The sequence below is a fragment of the Nestor notabilis genome, unplaced genomic scaffold (genome assembly GCF_000696875.1).
Source record: "Nestor notabilis isolate BGI_N333 unplaced genomic scaffold, ASM69687v1 scaffold1245, whole genome shotgun sequence".
In the NCBI taxonomy this organism is placed as follows: domain Eukaryota; kingdom Metazoa; phylum Chordata; class Aves; order Psittaciformes; family Psittacidae; genus Nestor; species Nestor notabilis.
The window spans coordinates 46307-56950 of NW_009928608.1; the positions used below are offsets into that span (position 1 = coordinate 46307).

Below are 10644 nucleotides of genomic sequence, written 5' to 3' on the forward strand. Positions count from 1 at the left end.
TCATGAGAAACAAACCCCCAAAATACCTACAAGATGTTGATTGTTGATTTCTCCTCAGAGGAGGAGGAGAAAAAACAGTTCTTTTATCTTGTTCCCATCTACTGAAACTGAAATAGGTAAAGAACATCAAATGTGAAAGCAAATCTTGAGGTGCTACAGCAGTTACAATTTTTCTTTCTTAGTGTAAGAGCTTGAAAACAAAGATACATAGACACAATTTCCTCTGCCTTCCATAGTGTTACTTCCAACTTTACAGAGCTGTAAAATGGTGGCAGAATTTGGTTAACCCCCTCAAATGTAATGGAGCATCAAATGTAACAGTGTCATCTTTGGAACTTCTAATTCTAAAATTACCACCACAACAAAAAAAGGACAAGTAACCTCAAACTGATGCAAAAAAGTAACTCCAAAAACTTGTTCAAAATTCTTCAGGACAATGAATGTAAGACACTAAGAGGTAATAATAAGACCATAAATAATTGAGAAAACGAACTCTGACGGTTTTTATATTCCATTTTCTAAAACCTAAGGAATACAGAAGACTTTATGTGATATTACCTACCCAGGTATTCTAGCTGGCCATAACGTATATGTCTGACAATCACTGAAAATACCATGAGGCATTTAACCACCTTCTCAGGAGAGCATCAAAACATGTCCCGCCACAGATGCTCAACTCTGAACACATTCAGATTATCTTATCTCAAATTAGCTGGAGGGGCACATCCACACAATCTAAAATGCCTGCAGCAAAGAGCATTAGATTTTTTCAGTGGAAAGTGATTCTGGCTATTACTAATCAATCATGTTGAATGGCAAGAAATACCCTCTCCTGCATCTTTGTCTGGTCTCATAATTATGTTAATCTGAGATCAAGATCTGGGAGTTTTAACTAAAATATCCTCAAAACAAAATTGGTAGGCATAAAGCCAAGGTAAGGCAGTTAAGAACTTTAACAAACTCGTTTTATATATATTTCATATATATATATGTGTAAGTTCTGTTCTTAAAATTTATATGAACTTATTTGACAGGCATAAGATCTCACTGAAGGTGCTAGGTATTCGCTGACACGCCAAATACCTTCCAGGTTTTAAAAGCCGTTCTGAACTGCATCTCTCATCTCCCACATAAACCAGTGGCTCCAGCCACTGAAATAAGCCTTCAGCCAGCAGGAGTATTATTCAACATCATACTGACCACTAAATCCATTTTACAGTCTTCCTTCATGAAGCATCATTATTTAAGAGTTGAAATTTAAAATGGAATCATTCCTCATAAGCGCTCATAGCTGCAACGTTTATTCAGAATACTGAAGGCAGACCTTAAGATCAAGTTTGCTTCCCTCTCTTTGCTCACTGCTCCCCACAAATTTATGGACACTAAGTCAGTCCTCTACCCTTCTTGGTTTGATTTCTTAACAGGAAATATACTTTGAAGTCTTTGAGTCTTCTGTTAACATATTAGATCAACATAGGAAACAACTATTTCAAACTTAAAACTGAGCCTTCATTACAGTGTTTTGTTTGGTTCATGCTGTCAGAATGACACAGGACAATTTATTACTGTCATTTCCTTATTTTCTAACATTCAAACAGAGTTTCAACTTAACTTCTGCCATTTCAAGGAATTATTACAATCAAATCAAATGTTATGCCCTTTTAAATTGTTTTTGTAAGACATAACCTACATTGCAGCAAAGTCAAAAAGCCACTGGGCTAAATTGGAAAACACCAGGTCAAATCCTAATTCCATTGAAACGGAAGTCCATTAGAAAATTGATACCAAGTCAAATTCCAACCAACTCTTCTTAAAGCAAATGGATTTGTTTTAACTTGTGGATTTAACGAGTCAAAAAACAACTAACACATCACAGTCTCCTGGAAGCTTAAACAGCCTGCTATTCTAAGCTGCAGATATAGGCCAGCTTTAAAAGCAAAACTGTTGACAATTCTCTCAAAATTACTATAGAGATTTAAATAAAAGCTACATTCCACTCAGATGTTCAACACAGTCATTCTTATAACATCAATATACCACAAAAAGGGGTTTTTGGTTTGGTTCAGTGATTGTGGATTTAAAAAAAAAAGCAACTAACCAACCAAACCTCTGGGACTGGCCCTTACTGCTGATACTGCTTTGCAATGGGAAGGAACTACAAAGTACTTTCTATTTGCAGCAGAACTCACAATCAGGAGCCTTTGCCAACTCCAGAGACATCTGCATAAAGGACAGGCTGCTTAGCAACTATCACCACCAACCTCCAAACACTGTCCATAAGCAGGTCAATAATGTTAAGGGTACTCCAGAATGTGCTGCTAGATTACACTGTCTAATAAAAGCCTTCAGTTTAGTGAAAAATTAAGGTTCCAGGTACTTTACTTAGATTTTTAAGAAGAAAAAGGACCAGAGGTTAGGAATTCAAGAAACACAAGTATAAGGTTGTACTTCAGATCACGATGTGTGAACCAAATTAATTCTTTATTTATTATCTTTACTCTTTTTTCCTCAAATACAGTAGTTCATTACTGACTTGGTAATAAAGTTTCTTTCATGTTTAGCTCAGGAATATAAGGTAGCCAAGGGATGATTCCATATGGCTCATGTGAAAAGTAGTTTCATGTACATGTACAATATAGGCACAGTTTGTAAATAACAAATAATCCTAATTTGCTATGGCTGTGTTAGCTGTCATAAAGGTAGAAGTAAAGAGGTGTGACCCAACTGGTGGGAAAAGAACTGTCTATAAAAAAAAACTGTTAACAGTCTCACTATTTTATTTCCTTAAGCAATACAAAATAGGATACAGGTCTTTTTTAAACACATTGGCACACATAAGCACAGTTCAAAGTTTTGTTAACTTTTTTGCCTGCGATGAGAATTTGTGGAGAGTTTCTATCTTGCATTTTCACTTTTACTCAAGCCAAAGCATGTGAGCTGCAGCAAATACACTTCCTCAAAAGCACAACTTGAAGTGCAGCAACCCCCTTCTCTCCTGGCAGAACTCCTACTTCTCAATTTTACATGAGATAAGTTTTTTATATGCAAGCATTCACCTCCTTATGCAGTATAATCCCTCACTCGTGCAACTAAAGACTCAGGATGTGCACCATAACAGAGCCTTGTGTGCTAGCCCTGCTGTTCTCAAGGCATCGTCTTTGTCCTTCACCTGTCCCAACTCCTCTCCGATTTCAGATCTCATCAGGACAAACAGATGACCTTCAAACTTTTAAGACAGAAAATGATTTCTACTTATTGCAGCAACTCATCAGCCATATTTATGCATATCATTTTTATATCAGAAGACATTTTTCAGTAAAAGATAGATGACTGGCAGCATAATGTACATGTATGGAGTGTTCTCCATGGTATAGGTTTAATAGGAATTACTACAAAATAAACTCTCATAATAAACTGAAAAAGCAGTGGTTTTACCATAATTTCATTCAACCGTTTAAATGACTGTGTTCAGTTTAGGTGAGGCTTATTTTTCCCCCCCTCCTCTAACTTATTTAGGCTCTTCAGTCACCTGTCCAGGCAAACGCAGCAGTACTTGAGGGAGCTCATCAGAAACATTCACCATTTTACAGAACAAGGCCATGCTTGAAGTGAGAGTTGCGTACAGAGATGCAACAGGCTGTACAGGCAAAGTCAGCAATACAGGAAAATCCCATAGCTCTGTTTTCACAAACATGAATTTCCTGTGAGCTGTTTTGCACCCACAAAACACCAATATGATGTTAAGAAAGGCAAGCTTCCCTTTCTTCTGGATGTCAGCTATCAGTCTTGGGAATACAAACACACTCTTACTGCAATGTTTCTGCATTATGAAACGTTGCATAAGTCTGTTCCCTGTAAGACAAAGCTGAACTAACATCTAACCTAGAAATTTCATTCGCAGTTTTACGCATCATTATGAACCCTTACCCACATAGCAAGCCGTTCCCCTCAATGTAAGGAGGTAACACAACCAGCTATGCAGCTAGCGTTGCTTCTGCATGCTCACATCCTAGTCTGAATTGTTCCTATCCCAAGCAGCTTAACACTACAGGAATGAATATAATTAGTACAAAAACACAGAGAAGCAAAGGTATGTGCAGTGCAGTTAGTTTTCACCCATCTACAAAGACAATAATATTTCTTTCTTTAAATTGCTTTGCTGTCAAATAGCAACCATATGACACCATGCAAATTGGTCCATCAAGCTCAATATTCAATTTCTGATTGTGTCCAACAGCTGATACTTCTACATAAAATGTGTGAACAAATGGGGTCACAGACATAAAAACACTGCTTAAGATGAGGTAGCTCTTCAAGCAGTTCTTACCCAACATAAGGCAGCATCCTGGTTTATTTTCAAGAAAATACTAAGGCCAGGTTGGACAGGGCTTTGAGCAGCCAGGCCTAGTGGAATGTAACCCTGCCCATGGCAGGGGGTTGGAACAAGATGATATTAAAGTTCTTTCCACCCCAAACCATTCTGAGATTCTATGAAAATGTGTGCAAAACGTGGATTTTTCCATGACTATATACCAGCAATTGCCTCTCACTCTTTTCTTGGGGCAAGAAGTACTGCAGATTAATTCCATATATAGCATTGTCTTCATACATTTTCCTCATTTTCTGATTATGCGCATTCTTTCCTAAGGTACAAAAAAATGAAGTGTTCTTCTGTTATCATACATTATTTTTAAAAGTCAAAGTCTTCCCGGTTACTCCTACCAGTCAGCTTTTCCAGTGAATATTTATACACACATAAAAGAACACCCAAGTAATCATGTCAGCATTTCCTCTCTCGGCATCTTGACTCTATGCTGTTCTGGAAGGTACGAAGAGAATCAATTAACTATACAAAAACTGTAGGACACTACAACCTAGATCAACTGGATCATGATATTTTTTGGGATTTTTGCCTGCCATTCCACATATATAACATATTTTAGGGAATTGTGCAAGTAATACTAATGCTTCTTCACCTCAGAAAGAGATTATTTATTTATAATTGGTTAGGGCAAGTTTTTCAGTGGTTAATGTACATTTTCCCAACCAACACCCTCCCTGTTAATATATTTTGCAAAATGAATCAATTGATGTGTAAATTTCAGCACCTCACTATTGAGGTATTTACCATGTAGTCAGCTACACTAACATTACCATTTTCCATTTTATCAAGAGAGCACAACAGAGTGCAAGGTACTGCAAGGTTTTATAAAAGTATTCCTTCATAAGTAAAATATACTCAGGCTTCATCCAGTTCCTCATCAAAGCATAAAGCATTAAGCTCATATGTTGCAAGGCTACGAAAATCCCCAAGTATGCGCTTCTTAGTTTCCAGACTCCTTAGAAACTAAGGAGAAATCAAACTGAGTTAAATCATCACAAATTCATGAGCAAAAACGTTGTCTGCGTGGATATACAAAACAAAAGTGGTTGAAATCCAGGAATAGATACCTGAAAAGCAACCCACTTTTAAAAAATATTTATAAAGCTGCACAACTACTGAAACACCTGTTACAAAGCAGTAATTGTAAAGATATTACAATAACTGAAAAATAAAAACCCAGCCTGGTTTTACACACTTGTCAGCTCCAGTTAGCTGCACTCATTCCTTGGAACAGTTTTTACCCTGTGCCATTCTTTGGAATCTCTGTTCTACAAAACAAGAGGGAAAATCACATATCATGACAGAAGTACGCAGAAGTCAGCACTCTTAATAAAAAGTCTCAAAGCTGGTTTGGTGGAGAGATTTAATAAATGCTTTGTTTTACAAATATCATGGCTCATTCATAGGCCTGCAACAGACGAATACACAACTGATTCATGAGCTTGTATCAGTTACACATCAATTATGCTTATGTCTGCAGTACACAACAAAACTCCTTTGTCTGACCTGTCAAAAATAAAGATTTTTTTAAGTCTTTTTAATAGGTCTTGTCTGGGAAATGTAAAATGACAGCACAAACTGATGGTAAAAAAAAAAGTGAGAAAAAAAAAAAAGGTTGTAAAGTAACATATTAAGAGTCTATTTGGAGGTTTTCCAAACAATAAATTCCTATAAACATTCCAATTGTTGCCTAGGACTTATCCACTTATCTATTCACGTCGATCTAACTGAGTTCACACCCTCTTTCAAGCCCTAGCCAGCAGGTAATAATGCTGTGAGTAATCTTTGCAGCACATGGTAAATCCCATGTTGATAAAGAAACTTCAGCCTTGACCTTTGCAACAGAGAGAACAGGTAACCACATAATGCAAACAAAAAAGTCACAAGTCATGCTAATAATACTATTCATTTACAGTGAATCCCTGGAGGTTCACACATCCTGGAGAGGGGAGATTTTGATTTGAAGAGGTCATTTGGGGAAATATGTGACAAAACTCCAGGCTCTGTAACAAATAATTTTGTAAAAGCAACTAAATGTCGACCATTTCCACACAAACAGTCAAACCTGCCCTCAGTAGCCCAAGGTTGGTAAAAAATCCTACCCAGCCCAGAGGTTGTCTAATAGATTGAAAAATCGATCTTTTGTACATGATCAGATTATTGAAACCTGCACAGTAATACTAAGAATTGCTCAATATAACAACTGCATTTCTCCAGCTCAGGAAAGGTCATTTGTTGGTTAAGGAATAACCAACAGGAGGATGCTACATTTCTGAAGTCATATGAAAATAGACTTCTCTTTTTAAGAGCATGTGTTCTACATGCATTTATTAATCCTCATGTCTCTAGAGAAATGTGTAAATAATATATTCAGTGTATGCAAACTGAAGGAGGAAGAGGGGTCAGCCAATTATCACCTGGATTTCAAAGCATTCCTTAATTTTTAATTCAATATTACAGAAAAAAGGAGCTAGAGATGCTCTTTTTCTGAAGCAGCATCTTTTTCTGTTTCAGTGGCAACTGCATCAACACAATTTGCTATCTCCGAAGGTCAGGTCATACACACGCTTCAAGTTGGGTATCTCTCAACATATGAGATACATAAACAGAGTGGCCATTTCTGACTTCTGCACGAATTCATTCCCAGGTCCCATAGGAAAGCAGAAGGAGAGGTAGGTGTATCACTTGGGAACTTCAAATCCTGCTTCTCCTCTGAGAGGCAACTGAAACCAGTAAATCAGGTATTTGCCATTTTAACTGATCAGACTGGCAGACACATCATGTAGATCTCTGGCCTGAGAAGACCACCTCAGGGAAACAAATATGCATAACTCAAATTCAGCCATTAAATGATTTATTTAACCTACCCAGCTCCCAGACTTGATTTCTACCAGAAAGGATGAAAATGGGAAAAATTTCCAAAAGTCATCGGTTGTTTTTCCAAATGTCACTCTCTGACAGAGCAAGGCTGAGTCATGAAAAGCAAGGCTGTGACAGCACAGATTCTTGTTTCTAACATTCTTTTCCCAGTTCCTAAATTGACTCTGGCATCTTAATGAGAAATGCAGCAAAACTTTTAAGATTTTCAAGCTTACCCTGCTTTGCAAGCATCTAAAGAGTGTATTTGGAATATTATTGACTTTTCTCTGTTTTATTAAAAGCACTCCAGGTTTGCCAGAATTCTTTCAGCTCACTTTTGACACTAGACAAGTCTGAAATCAAAGTGAATGATTTCATAGCACAATGCAAAGTTGTTGACAGTGGATTTGGAAACAAAAGAAAAACCTGAGCATAAATTAAGCACCAAACTTAGAAGAACTGCAACTAAAACTAACCTTTTCCTTGAGCTCATATTTTAAGATTCCTCTGATGGAACACCAGAAGCCAAGACAAGCCCCTCTCAAGGGTGTTACATGTTAGATAGGACCCTGTTCCAAATCCTTACTACTCCAATTATGTTTTTGCATTATGCTGCCTCACTGTTTGCAGCAAACCTTTAGTGTACTTAATGGGCCTTCACTTTTCCCTCTTCTGTTAGATCACCCCATATAAATTTACTGTGCTTCCTGCTTAGATTAGCAATGGGTATTTGTGGATATGCAAATGAAGCATTCTTTGGTCTGGCATGCTGGTTTCTCACACTAGGCTCACCATCTTGTCTGGGACATCAGCACAATTGCCAACTGATTCCTCCCTTGCCAAGGGGCACGATTTGCATGACGTATTCTCTCATGACTGCAGCATGAACAATTTTTAAACACATATTAGGGAGTACAAGCCATGCAGCATTTGATTGGTTACCATGTTTTAGAGAAACTATGAAAAACATTCTCAATACAGCTCAGGCTTCTGAGAACCTCAATTTCCTGACATTTTTAGCAGTTCTAAAGACTCAAATCAACATAGGTATTTGGCAGCTAAACAATACATGTGTTCCTGGAGGAGGCAGCTACCGACACAAACAAAACCACCCCAACCACACACAGCCTGTTTGATTTTAAGTAACTTATTAAAGCTCCAGTCCCACTGTCTGTGGTAAGTCTTTCAGCCAACAACAACAGAAAGTACATATTGCACCTCATGACCTCTTTGTTTTTCCATTTACTGTCGCTTGCGTTTGAGAAGTTTAAATTATCAGAGACCAGGTAAAGAATGCTTCTACTGACCACTGACATACAGTTCAGCTTTAAACGAAAAAGCTACAATATGTTGCATTTAAACAAAGCTCTTCTGTGTGTTTAACTGAATTTTTCTCATTTCTGACACCCTTAAGACCACCTCCTTGATTTCCTCCCCCCAGAAAGCAGATCACAATTGACTGTAGATGTCCAGTAACAGGTTCTGCCTTTTCCTGCAGCCCTATTATTTTGTTTCATGCATGCATTTTTTCATTTCCTCGTCTTGCAAACAAGCAATAAATTCAGTAGTCACATCCTTAACCTGATCAATTATTACAGGACTTATCAGTTTCACAGTAGTTTAACAAACTGGTGCCAGTTCTGACCGAAATTGCTCCCTACCCTCAGCCACCTTTCCAAGTATTTTTGATGCATGCAATGCCTGTTAAGATACTACTAGAGCTACACCTCCCCAGCACGTTCCCATTCCCCTTCTTACACAATGAATACAAACCCAGTATGAGAAAATAATTGTGAAAATTAATTTCATTCCAAAATTTCAAACTGTGCTCTGCTCAAATTCTTTTGCAGATTTAAATTTCTCTTGTTCCATAATAGCATGTGAGAATAAATGAAACAGTTCACAGACCCATTAATTGCTAACACATTGTTTAGTGCAGGAAGCAAATGCAGTAAGCATTAAGTTTTCAAAGCATCCTCCCAGTGGTAAAATCAGCCTTCTTTTATAGATGATGGCAATTACATTGCAGAAAGAATACATATTAGTTTTTAAACTGAAAGCCCTCTATCAAGGCCTACATTTCCTTGTTGTTAGACTTATATTTGATTTATGAAACCTGACCTTCCTCATTCAAAAATCTTACCTGGTATCTCCTTTTGAAAGGTTGGTGTTTACAGGATGAAGAATAACCTTGTTTGCATCCACATCCACCACACATTTTGTATGCAGATCAAGCTCTATAAAGAAATGAGAAAGTGTCAAGTGCTGCTCCTAAAGCACTAGGATTACATACACCATTACTTCCTCCAGACACCAAATTTATTCATGCAGTCTGACAGCCACCCATCAGCTAGAGAATAGAAACAGGACTATTGCCAAATTCTGCTTCTAGAGATATTCTGATGGGATGGATCCTGTCCAGCTTTAAAGCGTGCACTCCTTTCAAAACAAGAAAGAACACTTTGGTTTTACTGAAGTACAATCAGCATATACAAGGCAGTATGAAATTTCTTCTGGGGAAAAGAACCATTAGGCATGGCACCACTTTGACAGCTCTTCTTATTGCTCCCTCAATGCCTTACACACTCAGAGGGAAAGCTGCCCCTACCATCTGCAGCACATTTTCCCCAGCCACTGTTGTGATACTGCAGCGTGCCATGCCAGCTGTCAGTCCTGGGGCACCTGCTTGGAGAAATTCAAGTCCCATCAAAAATAATTTAGGTACAAGCACATAGAAAAGGGCTTATCCTTCCCCACAGGCTCCCAGCCAGCGGAAAAGCCCAACTTCTCCCCATGACACTAAGCAATGGGATATATGCTATGAGTAATAAGAATATTTGGAATGTATGAGAATTCTCAGCCATAGAGGTGGGGAAAACAAAAGCTTCAGATAACACTGACAACCATCCAAGGTATCCACCCAATGACAAATGGAGTTAGATATAAAAAAAAGCACACAGCCGCATGCAGTCCAAGTCACTGCCTACAGACATAGGGGCCTGGACACAAACAGATCCAGACCTATGTCCTTACACTCTGATGCTGAAAGTGCACCCAAGTGCCGATACCTATAAACATGACACACTAATCACACCCAGCAGGCACTCTACACCGCCCTCACACGCCATGATGATGAGGGACTACGCTGAAAAACCTCCATATGAGGTGCAGCACCTCAGCTGAATCACCAGAATATCCTGGCTAAGCAGGTTAATGACAATCCTCATCCTCCTTCATCTCTGTTCTTTCTTTCTCTGTCACCTGTACTTGCTCTTTCACCTTACAGCACCTTATAAACTCAGACTGAAAATCTCTCAGGCAAATACCACAGATCTTAATTATTGCACAGCACCTTGCAGACTTCTTGCTACTGTTAAATAACATGATAAGAGGAGATTTCA

General features: G+C 38.2%; 1 protein-coding gene across 1 annotated transcript in view; it reads right to left on the minus strand.

Annotated features, from left to right (window-relative positions):
• The window catches only part of LOC104405756 (kinesin-like protein KIF13B), a gene marked incomplete at its 3' end in the record, with an annotated part of 56264 nt that extends 45893 nt beyond the window's left edge, over positions 1-10371 (minus strand). The window contains exons 1-2 of the mRNA XM_010014564.1: positions 10338-10371; positions 9387-9480 (exon numbers count right to left, since the gene is read on the minus strand). Of these exons, the coding sequence (XP_010012866.1) occupies positions 9387-9480; positions 10338-10371 (128 nt within the window). The remainder of the gene's footprint in view (positions 1-9386; positions 9481-10337) is intronic.
• Positions 10372-10644: the final 273 nt, after the last annotated feature.